Here is a 13388-nt window from a genome sequence, read left to right as displayed (position 1 = left end):
ATTTAGTATGTTGTGCTGGTTCTTCCAGACCCTCTGATGGTCTGAAGAAAGCCGACCTCCAGTAACAGCTGTGCCCAGTGGTGGTCTATGGGATTAGGTCATCCTGCTTAGTCAGGGGTGGAAGAAGTGAGGAGGGAGAGAGGACGTGACGGGAGGGGTGGGAGAAGTGAGGGGGGTGGGCGAGGATAGGGGGGGAGGACGGGAGGAGGTGTCCTGGCTCCCTCTCTCTGTGTGAGTGACAGCGCCTGAAGACTAAACACAAGTCCCATGGGCTGAGTTCTGAAGAGGCCTATGGTGGGCCATTCTCCCACACAAGACATACCCGATCCTCGGTTGCCATTTGCAATTGTGACCTTCGATAAGAAATTTTAGAGGGCAATGAAATTCCCACTGTTCAGTTTACTGACTCTCAGCACAGTATATAACAACACCGTAATTACGGATGAAAGTTCTTACGATGTGACCTATCCAATTGTCATACAAATGCCATGATACGATATTCTGTGAGGCTCATGGCAATAGTCGAAGATGCTATTGCTCTGAATTATACTCAGCGAGTGCATAGTGCAACATTGTAGCTCTTCAACAAACATGTCGGTGTGGAAACAGCTCTGCTGTCTCTGGCTGTCAGTCCCATGATTACTTGGCAGGCATCACGGCCAGCTGCTTTGTGTCTGTGGAGGCTATTGTTACCGTCGTCTGCTCCACGCCGACCCTGAGCCCTCACTGTGTTTATTTCTCTGTCTGTCCATCCCGCTGCAAAGCATCTCGAGTTTCCCCTCTGGTTTACCTGCCATTAGCCAAAGCACGCAGCCAACCAGGAGCCTTGATTCGATCAGTCAACACACGGTGGATGTGTTTATTTGCTGTGGCTCTTGGCCTCGATCCTGTTTGACTAACACTACACCTAACCGTATTAAGTGACACATACGTTGGTAAAGCTTGGACCCCTACCCCCTTAATTATTGGATGCTCAATTAGCAAGAGCATTGCATGCCAAAGCATTGGATACCAGAGCCAGGCTAGCTGGCAGAGCTCCACAATGATTGGTGTGATGAGGGTGCCCTGATTCCCATATTATCAGTGTTAACTGTCTTTCTTTTTTCCCCCTTCATGTAGCAATTCAAGAAGAATCTGAAGGGTGTGAATGGAAATACAGACTTTGATCAGGATATGCTGGAGGACATCTACAATGCAATCAAGTAAGCCATAGTCTTTTGTAGATCTTATATAGAAATGTTTGTGACGTACACACACGCACAAGATGAAGAAAATCAATCTTATTTCAAGAGGATGTACTTATTTGTTTCAGCGTTGGCACTTTGACAGTAAGTTATGTCTGGGTTTTTTCCCCATGTCAAACGACCCACCCTAGATGATCAAAGTTGCCTTAGCAATCATGGTATTCTCTGTCGTGTAGGAATGAAGAGATAGTGATGCCAGACGAGCAGTCTGGCCTGGTGAAGGAGAACTATGTATGGAACGTGCTGCTCCACCGGGGGGCCACCTCCGAGGGGGTCTTCCTCCATGTGCCCGCCGGCAGCTACGACCACGACCTGTTCACCATGACCTGGGGGCCCACCATCGCAGCCCTCTCCTACGTCTTCGACAAGAGCCTGGACGACACAATCATCCAGAAGGCCATTGCTGGCTTTAGGTACACTAGGCCTGCTCAGATGTGACCGACCGGCTCGATTCAGTCTTATGTATCAACATTTTAAATTGTGTTTTTTACATTGAATAAAAGTAGAGACTCAGAGATAGAAAATGGTATATCATACACTACAGTTGGGAAAGTACAATGGGAAAGTAATTCTGCTTTAAAAGTTGATAAATTTGTAATCTCACTTTTGAGAAAATGACCCTTTAATGTTTTGTTACCTACTGGAAGAGCTCTTCTTTGTCTACACCCATTCAGCGTCGTTCACACCCTTTTAAGCTTTAGCCCCACCCATCTCTTTAAGGATTCACATGTGAGTCTATGTACTAAACAACCAAAGATTTCTAGACTAAAGGCTGGTTTATACTACGGGTGTGTTCGTAAATTTAATCTGGAGTGCCAGAGTGTGCTCTGGGCGTTCATAAACTCAGAGCGTTGCCAGATTGGCCATTTGTAAATTCAGAGCGTTTCGCTCTCGGAGCTTCAGAGCGCACACCGGACGCTCTGGCCGAAAAGTACGGTTGATCCAAGCTTTCTGACCTGACAGCAGTCAAGCACCCAAGCTAACTTGTTAATGTTGGCTATCTTGCTAGCTGCTTCCTGACACAAATGAGAGAACAGCTCACTCTGACCATTTTACTTGCCCTAGCAGAGCTGGTTAGGCTGTTTTTATGTTATCCAGAGTAGAGGGCGACCGATTAATCGGAATGGCCGATTAATCAGGGACGATTTCAAGTTTGCATAACAATCGGAAATCGTTTTTTTTGGACGCCGATTTTGCCGAATTTTTAAAATATTTTTTTATATTTTTTTACAACTTTATTTAACGAGGCAAGTCAGTTAAGAACACATTCTTATTTTCAATGACGGCCTAGGACCGGTGGGTTAACTGCCTTGTTCAGGGGCAGAACAACAGATTTTTACCTTGTCAGCTTAGGGATTCAATCTTGCAACCTTACGGTTAACTAGTCCAACGCTCTAAACACCTGCCTCACGAGGAGCCTGCCTGGTACGTGAATGCAGTAAGAAGCCAAGGTAAGTTGCTAGCTAGCATTAAACTTATCTTAAAAAACAATCAATCAATCATAATCACTAGTTATAACTACACATGGTTGATGATATTACTAGTTTATCTAGCGTGTCCTGCGTTGCATATAATCGATGCGGTGCGCATTCGCGAAAGAGGACTGTCGTTGCTCCAACGTGTACCTAACCATAAACATCAATGCCTTTCTTAAAATCAATACACAGAAGTATATATTTTTAAACCTGCATATTTAGCAAAAAGAAAGGTTAGAAGGCAATATTAACCAGGTGAAATTGTGTCACTTCTCTTGCGTTCATTGCACGCAGAGTCAGGGTATATGCAACAGTTTGGGCCGCCTGGCTCATTGCGAACTAATTTGCCAGAATTTTATGTAATTATGACATAACATTGAAGGTTGTGCAATGTAACAGCATTATTTAGACTTAGGGATGCCATCCGTTAGATAAAATACGGAACGGTTCCGTATTTCACTGAAAGAATAAACGTTTTGTTTTCGAAATGATAGTTTCCGGATTCGACCATATTAATGACCGAAGGCTCGTATTTCTGTGTGTTATTATGTTATAATTAAGTCTATGATTTGATAGAGCAGTCTGACTGAGCGATAGTAGGCACCAGCAGGCTCGTACGCATTCATTCAAACAGCACTTTCATGCATTTTGCCAGCAGCTCTTCCATTGCGCTGTTTATGACTTCAAGCCTATCAACTCCCGAGATTAGGCTGGTGTAACCAATGTGAAATGGTTAGCTGGGTACGCGCTAATAGCGTTTCCAACGTCACTCGCTCTGAGACTTGGAGTAGTTGTTCCCCTTGCTCTGCATGGGTAACGCTGTTTTGAGGATGGCTGTTGTCGATGTGTTCCTGGTTCGAGCCCAGGTAGCGGCGAGGAGAGGGATGGAAGCTATACTGTTACACTGGCAATACTAAAGTGCCTATAAGAACATCCAATAGTCAAAGGTATATGAAATACAAATCGTATAGAGAGAAATAGTCCTATAATTCCTATAATAACTTCAACCTAAAACTTCTTACCTGGGAATATTGAAGACTCATGTTAAAAGGAACCACCAGCTTTCATATGTTCTCATGTTCTGAGCAAGGAACTTAAACGTTAGCTTTCTTACATGGCACATACTGCACTTTTACTTTCTTCTCCAACACTTTGTTTTTGCATTATTTAAACCAAATTGAACATGTTTCATTATTTATTTGAGGCTAAATAGATTTTATTGATGTATTATATTAAGTTAAAATAAAAGTGTTCATTCAGTATTGTTGTAATTGTCATTATTACAAATACATTTTAAAAATCAGCCGATTAATCGGCATTGGCTTTTTTTGGTCCTCCAATAATCGGTATCGGTATCGGCGTTGAAAATCATAATCGGTCGACGTCTAATCCAGAGTAGAGGTCGACCGATAATGATTTTTCAACACCAATACCGATTATTGGAGGACCAAGAAAAGCCGATACCGATGAATCGGCCGATATTTATATATATATTTGTAATAATGACAATTACAACAATACTGAATGAACACTTTTATTTTAACTTAATGTAATACGTAAATAAAATCAATTTAGTCTCAAATAAATAGCTAGCCAACAGTACACTTTAACTTGAAATGAAAACGATTTTCTGACAAAATTAGAAACGTGTAATATCTGAAAATGTAGCTAGCTAGACTCTCTTACCCGTATACATGGATGGACGCTTCTCCCTCTGTCACGGACGCAATGGTTGCCCTTAGTTTGAAGATGTAACAGCCTTTTGTGTGTTCCCTTATCGACTCCGTCTGCATATTTGCAATCAAATGGCAACATTTTCTCCATCTCGTTAGCGATCATACTCTATTTCCACTGATTTCAAAACTTTTCTGTGGCTAAACCAACTAGGCTCGTAATTTAACAATTTTATTTGTATTTACAGATGGCCTACAAGTTTGTTGTTAAGGCAAATGAAAGTTCACATGTTTCAGAAGGCATTTCTGCCAAAAAACTAATTTTGATTAAAAAAAAGTTTATGTTCAAATGGCTCTCCTGTGAAGTAGTGACGCACGACATACACCTAGTTTCCTGAAACGAGTCACAGATGGTTCTGGGCCCAGCGATGTGGCTTTGAGGAGATGCTGAAGAAGGGTCCCTTGGGGAAAGCAACGAATGAGAGCGAGGCTTGATGATCTGTTTCTCTCTCTCCTTTTAGGAAATGTGCCATGATATCAGCTCATTATGGATTCAGTGACGTTTTTGATAATTTGATCATCTCCCTCTGCAAGTTTACAACACTCAGCAGTGAGGTAAGTGCTTAATTTCAAATGTGGGAACCTTCGCATTTCAACTAGTGCACTAGAGTATTCTAACGTTTTCCACTGGATGGTTTCAATACAGTCGGTGGAGAACCTGCCCACAGTGTTTGGGAGTAACGGGAAGGCACAGATAGCGGCGAAAACAATGTTCCACCTGGCCCACCGGCACGGTGACATCCTGAGGGAGGGCTGGAAGAACATCATGGACTCCATGCTGCAGCTGTTCAGAGCCGAGCTGCTGCCCAAGGCCATGCTGGAGGTCAGAACTGTTTCGTTATTACTGACAATGGTCAGGGACAGGAGATTTACCTGACCTTGTTGTGACGTAACCAGAAAGGGTGAGCATTTTTTTTCCTGGTCAGGTTACATGGTCAGAAAAAACGAATGGCCTCAATCATGTTTATGAGTACCTTTGGAACATTCAAACCTTCCATTCATTTTGCTGGATGAAATGGTTCTCTGTTTGAATTTGGAAGACTGCGGACTCTTCTGTAAGACATTATGATTGTTCTACTGCCACCTACTGATATTAAACTAGACATGACTTCCTTCTTGAATGTCTGTGGCGTTTGTGTGCTTATGTCCATTCAGGTGGAGGATTTTGTGGAGCCAAATGGAACGATTTCCCTTCAAAGAGAAGAGACACCGTCAAATCGGTAAAAGTCACCTTAGAATCATGTCACATCATCTGTTTCGCTCAAATACCAGGCTGAGCTCTTTCACTTAAAAAAAACCTAGAGCTTTTCTGACATTTAAATCCAGTTCCATGTTGTAAAATGGGTGGCTATCATTAAACATTACATGTTTTTTTAACGTGTTTGACATCTCTATGTCTTCCTCCCTTTCTCCCAGGGGTGAGTCTGCGGTGCTGAGCTTTGTGAACTGGCTGACACTGAGTGGAGCGGAGCAGTCTGGTCAACGTGGGCCCTCTACTGAGAACCAGGAGGCCAAGCAGGCAGCCATGCTCTGTATCAAGGTACCAGAACTACAACACCCATCACCCCTTAGCCCACTGCTTTCTCTCTATCACACTCATCCAAATTGCCTCTGTTGATAAGTTCATATAGTGCATTTAATTGTTTTATTAATAAAACATTTTGGGGGGGTTGTCACTCCCCCTCCAGCAATGTGACCCAGAGAAGCTGATCACAGAGAGTAAATTCCTGCAGCTGGAGTCTCTACAGGAGCTGATGAAGGTAATCATAACATTACAGGCAAATATTGTCTATGCATTGTCTGAATATTAATTACTAAAATGCAGGGAGTATAAAACGGTCAAGTATTGTTTTCTAAGAACTGTTTCTTGTGGACAGGCCCTGATCTCAGTCACACCTGATGAGGAGACGTATGATGAGGAGGATGCTGCGTTCTGCCTGGAGATGCTGCTACGCATAGTCATGGAGAACAGGTACAGCCAGAGGGAAGAAAGGGTAGATTGTTTGCTTTGAGTCAGGGCCAGTGTGTTTTGTCCCACATCTGTCCATTAGGAATGACATCAGTCAAATCAGCTGTTTCAACATCAGGCTTTGTTATGCTATCGAGTCCTTATCATTTGTGTGTTTTTCTCTCTGCGTGTGTGTGTGTGTGTGTGTGTGTGTGTGTGTGTGTGTGTGTGTGTGTGTGTGTGTGTGTGTGTGTGTGTGTGTGTGTGTGTGTGTGTGTGTGTGTGTGTGTGTGTGTTTAGGGACCGTGTGTCGTGTGTATGGCAGACGGTGCGGGATCACCTGTGCCACCTGTGTGTCCAGGCTACAGAGAGCTGCTTCCTGGTGGAGAGGGCCGTGGTGGGCCTCATCAGACTGGCCATCCGCCTGCTGCGCAGAGAGGACATCAGCTCCCAGGTACACGCACACGAAAGGGGAAACCAAACTATCTAGGAGTGCATCGTTGCATTAACACAGAAATGATGCAGTGATAGCACTGAGTGATTGGATGATTGGACTGTTGATCCAATGAGTCTTACATCTGATGGACACACACACACAGCTTTGTTAGGTCAATGTCCTTTAACCATTGCAATTGGTCTTATCTGGCCTAGTCTTTAAAGCAATTAAAAAGGAGGCTTCAATTTGTTGTATAACAAGTCACAAAGGATGTTTTCAGGGGTGGATCAGCTTAATATTGCGGAAAGAATGTTGCTTCCAATGTAATCGTCTGCATCATTTCCAATCCCCCATATTTTTTGGGGTAAATATATATATCCATACACGTATGCATACATATACACATATATACATACACATACCTATATAGACATACATACTTTTTTAAAGAATATACCTTTATTATTATTCCCCGCAAACCCTACCACCGATCCCCCAATTGGAGTAAACTGATAAACATTTCTGTTTTTACCTTCAATTTATACATCTTATACACATTTTACAGACACAGTCTACTTTATAATAGTTCTCTCTTGTTTGTTCTTAGTCCTTCCTCTATTTCTGTGGTCCATCCAGTTTGATTTCCACTTGTAACTGTGCTATTTCACAAAAGCTCCGCCCCTATACACATTTCACAGATCCCGTATGCCCTACATTGTTTATCTTGTTATTAGTCCCACCCTTCAGCTCCACTCAACCCTTCCCATCTATCTTCCAACATCATCCATTTCGGATTTTTATTTTCCATATATTTTTCAACTGTGCTGTGATGCTTCACAAAAGATTTGAATCTTCCTATTCTCATAGCTTCCACGGATTGTAAATTAAAAATAAACATTTTTGCTAAAATAATTATTATATTATTGATTGATTGACTATGGCTTTTCAAATCCCCCAGTATTGCTATCTGTAGCGTTAGTTCTACGCAAATGTTGCAATTCTTCAGCCATTCCTGGACCTGTGACCAAAAACGAGCTACATACGGACAATACCAAAATAAAAGATCTAGTGACTCTGCCTCCTCACAGCAGAATCTGCAGAGCTGGGAAGATTGTATCCCCCATATATATAACATTCTATTAGTTGCAAGAATTTTGTACAGTAATTTAAATTGAAAAATTCTAAGTTTTGAATCCGGCGTTGTTTTGCGTATCAATTCATAAACCATGTGCCATGGAATGGGTACATCAAAAATCTCTTCCCAACTATTTTGTAATTCATATGGCACAGCTGTCAGTTTTTTGGTCCTTAAATAAAATTGGTATATGTTTTTATTTATCACACTTTTCTTTAACCATTTATGTTCTTTAATATAGGGCCGACATACAAGTTCCTTACTTTTTTCCCCTTCTACTTGCCTCTTCCATTTTTGTGGTAATGCTGCAATTAATTGGTTGTAATTTTGGGTAGAGCAGACATTTCCATATGTCTGTGTTAGCTGCATGTGTGACATTACTCCACCAGTCCTATTTATGATATCATTCACAAAAATTATACCTTTTTTAAACATTTCTTCGATAAATACAGTTTTTTTATCAATTACTATATTTGAATTTAACCACAATATTTGTTGTACTATTTGTTCGGTCCTTTCAGGTGGATTAAACTGAAATTGCAACCAACTTTCTAAGGCTTGTTTAAAAAATAAAGATATTTTGGAGATTATTTCCTTTTCAAACAACCGAAAGTGAGCAGGTGTAATCTGAATAAAGGGAAAAAGGCCCTTCTTGAACATAGGATGAGACATTCTTACCAATTTACTAGAGAACCAGTTTGGATTTAAGTATAACTTTTGTATGCAATTTCAGGTCCCGTGTAGCTCAGTTGGTAGAGCATGGCGCTTGCAACGCCAGGGTTGTGGGTTCGATTCCCACGGGGGGCCAGTACAAAAAAGTATGAATGTATGTACTTGTAAGTCGCTCTGGATAAGAGCGTCTGCTAAATGACTTAAATGTAAATGTAATGTAAATGTATGACTGATGCCTTTAGTGAGAGGTCTAACGCTTTAATATTTAATAATTTCTGCCCTCCGAATTCATATTCGTTATATAAATAGGCCCTTTTAATTTTATCTGGCTTGCCGTTCCAAATAAAATGGAATATTTTTTGTTCATATAATTTAAAAAGCAGGTCACTAGGTGTAGGCAAAACCATAAGCAAATAGGTAAACTGTGATATGATTAAAGAGTTAATCAGGGTGATTTTCCCACAAATAGACAGGTATTTTCCTTTCCATGGTAGCAAGATCTTATCTATTTTTGCTAACTTTCTATAAAAATTTATTGGAGTGAGATCATTTCTTTCTTTTGGGATTTGTATACCGAGTATGTCCACATCTCCGTCAGACCATTTAATTGGTAAACTAAATGGCAATGTAAAATGTGTATTTTTTAGTGATCCAATACGTAATATGGTACATTTATCATAATTTGGTTTTAATCCAGAGAGGATAGCAAATGTATCTAGATCCTCTAAGAGGCCGTGGAGAGACTCTAGTTGTGGTTTTAAAAGAAAACATGAATCATCAGCGTACAATGACACCTTAGTTTTTAGGCCCTGGATTTCTAATCCCTTAATATTAATGTTTGATCTAATTTTAACAGCTAACATTTCGATGGCAATAATAAATAGATATGCCGATAGTGGACAACCTTGTTTTACTCCTCTAGATAGTTTAAAACTTTCTGAGATGTAGCCATTATTTACTATTTTACACCTAGGGTTACTATACATAATTTTAACCCATTTTATAAGAGATTCCCCAAAATTGAAATATTCTAGGCATTTATATATAAACTCCAGTCGTACTTTATTAAAAGCCTTTTCAAAATCAGCTATGAAAACCAGGCCTGGTGTCCCCGATATTTCATAATGTTATATTGTTTCCAGTACTTGCCTTATATTATCTCCAATGTATCGTCCATGTAAAAAACCTGTCTGATTAGGATGAATAATATCTGACAAAACTTTTTTTATTCTATGCGCCAAGCATTTTGCTAGGATTTTTGCATCACAACACTGAAGTGTAAGAGGTCTCCAATTTTTTAAATGGACTGGATCTTTATATATACCACTTGGGTCCTGTTTCAGTAATAATGATATCACACCTTCTTGTTGCGTGTCTGATAATCTATCATTTATATAGGAGTGGTTAAAACAAGCTAATAATGGTCCTTTGAGTATATCAAAAAAAAAATGGTATACTTCCACTGGTATGCCATCCAGCCCTGGAGTTTTCCCATCCTTAAAGGCCCCAATTGCATCAAGTAGTTCCTCCTCTGTAATTAGGCCTTCACATGAGTCTTTCTGTACAGATGTTAATTTTACATTATTATTAGGAAAAAAATCCATACAATTAGTTTCAGTTAGTGGAGATGGAGGAGCCTGAAACGAAAACATATTCTTAAAGTACTTTACTTCCTCTTTCAAAATATCATTTGGTGAATCATGCGTGACTCCATCATTTGTAACAAGTTTTAATACGTTTTTTTTGGTAGCATTTCTATATTGAAGATTGAAAAAGAATTTGGTGCATTTTTCCCCATATTCCATCCAGTTCGCTTTATTTTTATAATATATTACACTGGATCTTTCTTGAATAAGTTCATCCATTTCTTTTTGTTTTTCCTCTAACTTATTCTGTGCCTCTATGGTACCGTTTTTATTGTTATCTAACTGTACTGTTAGTCCTTCAATTTCCTTTGTTAATATGGACTCTTTTGATCTAAATTGCTTTTGTTTTATAGATGAGTACTGAATTGCATGGCCTCTAAAGGCACACTTAAAAGTGTCCCATACAATATGGGGATCTGCTGTACCTATGTTATGTCTAAAAAAATCAGTTATAAATTCTTCTGTCCTAGTTCTAAACAATTTATCATCTAGTAGGCTTTGATTAAATTTCCAATATCCTCGCCCACGTGGAAATTCTGTAAGAGTAATATATATGCCAATTATGTGATGGTCCGACCGCATTCTGTCCCCTATCAAACACTTTTTAACTTTTGGTGCCAGAGAGAATGATATAAGAAAGTAATCAAGGCGACTAGCTTGATTAAGCCTCCGCCATGTATATCTCACTAGGTCAGGGTATTTAAGTCTCCATATATCCACTAATTCCAATATATCCATGACATTCCTGATTTCCTTAAGTGCCTGAGGGTGATAGTTTGTAGTGTGATTTCCTTTCCGGTCCATAGAGGTATTTAAGACCGTATTAAAATCTCCCACTATAATAATAGAGTCTAGTGTTGCTTGTAGAGTTGATACATTCTTATATATATTGTCAAAGAAGCTTGGATCATCATTATTCGGACCGTATAGGTTAATAAGCCATATCTGTTTATTGTCCAATAACATATTTAAAATAATCCATCTACCTTGAGGATCTGTTTGGACAAGTTGCACATTTGGATCAAAATTACTGTTAATTAAAACCATCACCCCTTTTGAATTTCTTTGCCCATGGGAGAAATATATTTCGCCCCCCCAATTATTTTTCCACAAAACTTAATCTAAAACTGTTGAATGGGTTTCCTGTAAACAATAGATATTATAATCCTTCTCTTTTAGCCAGGTAAATACTGATCGTCTTTTCTTATTATCTGCTAAGCCATTACAATTGTAACTGGCTATACTTATTTCACCACTTACCATAATGAGACACACCTTTCAATTATTTTTATCAAAATATATGTTTGTAAACGTCCTATTAAAAAGTAACATAATGATTGAGTGTCTATATAGTTGTACCATGATATTTGCATTGCTACTAAGTAAACCTCCAATTGGTCCCTACTATTCCACCCGCTAAAAGCCCTCATCTTGAGTTGGGTTGTCATCCCAATGCCCGGCAGACCACCCTCGACCCCCTGTATCCCATAGCCCTGGACCGACTGGGATCCATCCTTTGAAAAGAGCACACAGTGCCATTTACCGAATTGAAGTAGATCCATTGCCAAATGCATTTCCAGCCCTCACCTCGATTCTCATTATATATTGCTGTGGATCATCCTCTATAGTCCCTAACATCTTTTACTTCTTTCTTCGCAACAGTTGTGAGATACACACATACACCCACACACATTCAGCCCTTACCCCCACACAACCATAAGCTCACTTTCTCAACAATTGTTTCTCTCAATTGTTGTATTTGCTCGGGCATCAAGGCACACAATGAACTACCATACAGTCTGTGTTGATCAGTGGGACAATTTGATTATCCAGGTTTTAACTGGTCTAATCTTTTTTTCCAAGAGGGACTTGATGCCCTGGCCTGTAACCTCAATAGTGTTTATTATGTGACATTCCTATTGACCTTGAACTGCTATATCATTACAGCTTCTCTTGATTGCTTGAACACTTTTCTCAGCAATATAAAAAAAGAAAAATGGAATGTGGTCTACTTTACAACCCATGGAAAACCAAATAACTCACCAGAAAACACTTTCATGTCTAGTTATGGACTAATTATGCAAAGGTAGTTTACAGGTTGGTGGTACAAATATAATATTATGCGAGTTATTTTTATTTAACGTGAAAAAAAGACAACACGATTCAAATACAAATTTTGTCACTTGCTTCGTAAACGACAGGTGTAGACTAACTTTGAAATGCTTACCTATGGGACCTTCCCAACAATGCAGAAAACAATGAAATAAATAAATAATAATAGGGGGGAGAGAAAAAATAGTAACACAAGGAATAAATACACAATGAGCAATGATAGCATGGCTATATACAGTACGAGTCAAAAGTTGGACACCTACTCATTCAAGGGTTTTTGTTTATTTGTACTATTTTCTACATTGTAGAATAATAGTGAAGACATCACAACTATGAAATAACACATATGGAATCATGTAGTGTTAAACACTTCAAAGTAGCCACCCTTTGCCTTGATGACAGCTTTGCACACTTTTGGCATTCTCTTAACCACCTTCATGAGTTAGTCACCTGGAATGCTTTTCAATTAACAGTTGTGCCTTGTTAAAAGTTAATTTGTGGAATTTCTTTCCTTAATGCGTTTGAGCCAATCAGTTGTGTTGTGACAAGACAGGGTTGGTATACAGAAGATAGCCCTATTTGGTAAAATACCAAGTCCATATTATGGCAAGAACAGCTCATATTAGCAAAGAGCAACGACAGTCCATCATTACTTTAAGACATGAAGGTCAGTCAATCTGAAAATTGTCAAGAACTTTGGAAGTTTCTTCAAGTGCAGTCGCAAAAACCATCAATCGCTATGATGAAACTGGCTCTTATGTGGACTAACACAGGAAAGGAAAACCCAGAGTTACCTCTGCTGCAGAGGATAAGTTCATTAGAGTTAACTGCACCTCAGAAATTGCAACCCAAATAAATGCTTCACAGAGTTCAGGTAACAGACACATCACAACATCAACTGTTCAGAGGAGACTGTGTGAATCAGGCCTTCGTGGTCGAATTGCTGCAAAGAAACCACTACTAAATGACACCAATAAGAAGAGGAGA

At 39.6% G+C, this 13388-nt stretch overlaps 1 protein-coding gene across 3 annotated transcripts in view; it reads left to right on the top strand.

Annotated features, from left to right (window-relative positions):
* LOC120046539 (Golgi-specific brefeldin A-resistance guanine nucleotide exchange factor 1-like) overlaps positions 1 to 13388 on the top strand; it is a 137273-nt gene that overhangs the window by 110821 nt on the left and 13064 nt on the right. For all 3 annotated transcript variants that reach the window (XM_038991866.1, XM_038991865.1, XM_038991864.1), the window contains exons 21-29: positions 1120 to 1202; positions 1421 to 1657; positions 4914 to 5007; positions 5099 to 5275; positions 5608 to 5672; positions 5869 to 5992; positions 6141 to 6212; positions 6330 to 6424; positions 6701 to 6854. In XM_038991866.1, the coding sequence (XP_038847794.1) occupies positions 1120 to 1202; positions 1421 to 1657; positions 4914 to 5007; positions 5099 to 5275; positions 5608 to 5672; positions 5869 to 5992; positions 6141 to 6212; positions 6330 to 6424; positions 6701 to 6854 (1101 nt within the window). The remainder of the gene's footprint in view (positions 1 to 1119; positions 1203 to 1420; positions 1658 to 4913; positions 5008 to 5098; positions 5276 to 5607; positions 5673 to 5868; positions 5993 to 6140; positions 6213 to 6329; positions 6425 to 6700; positions 6855 to 13388) is intronic.

Source organism: Salvelinus namaycush, chromosome 4 (assembly GCF_016432855.1).
Source record: "Salvelinus namaycush isolate Seneca chromosome 4, SaNama_1.0, whole genome shotgun sequence".
In the NCBI taxonomy this organism is placed as follows: domain Eukaryota; kingdom Metazoa; phylum Chordata; class Actinopteri; order Salmoniformes; family Salmonidae; genus Salvelinus; species Salvelinus namaycush.
Note: the sequence above shows the minus strand (reverse complement) of the source record. Positions and strands in the feature narration are given on the sequence as shown.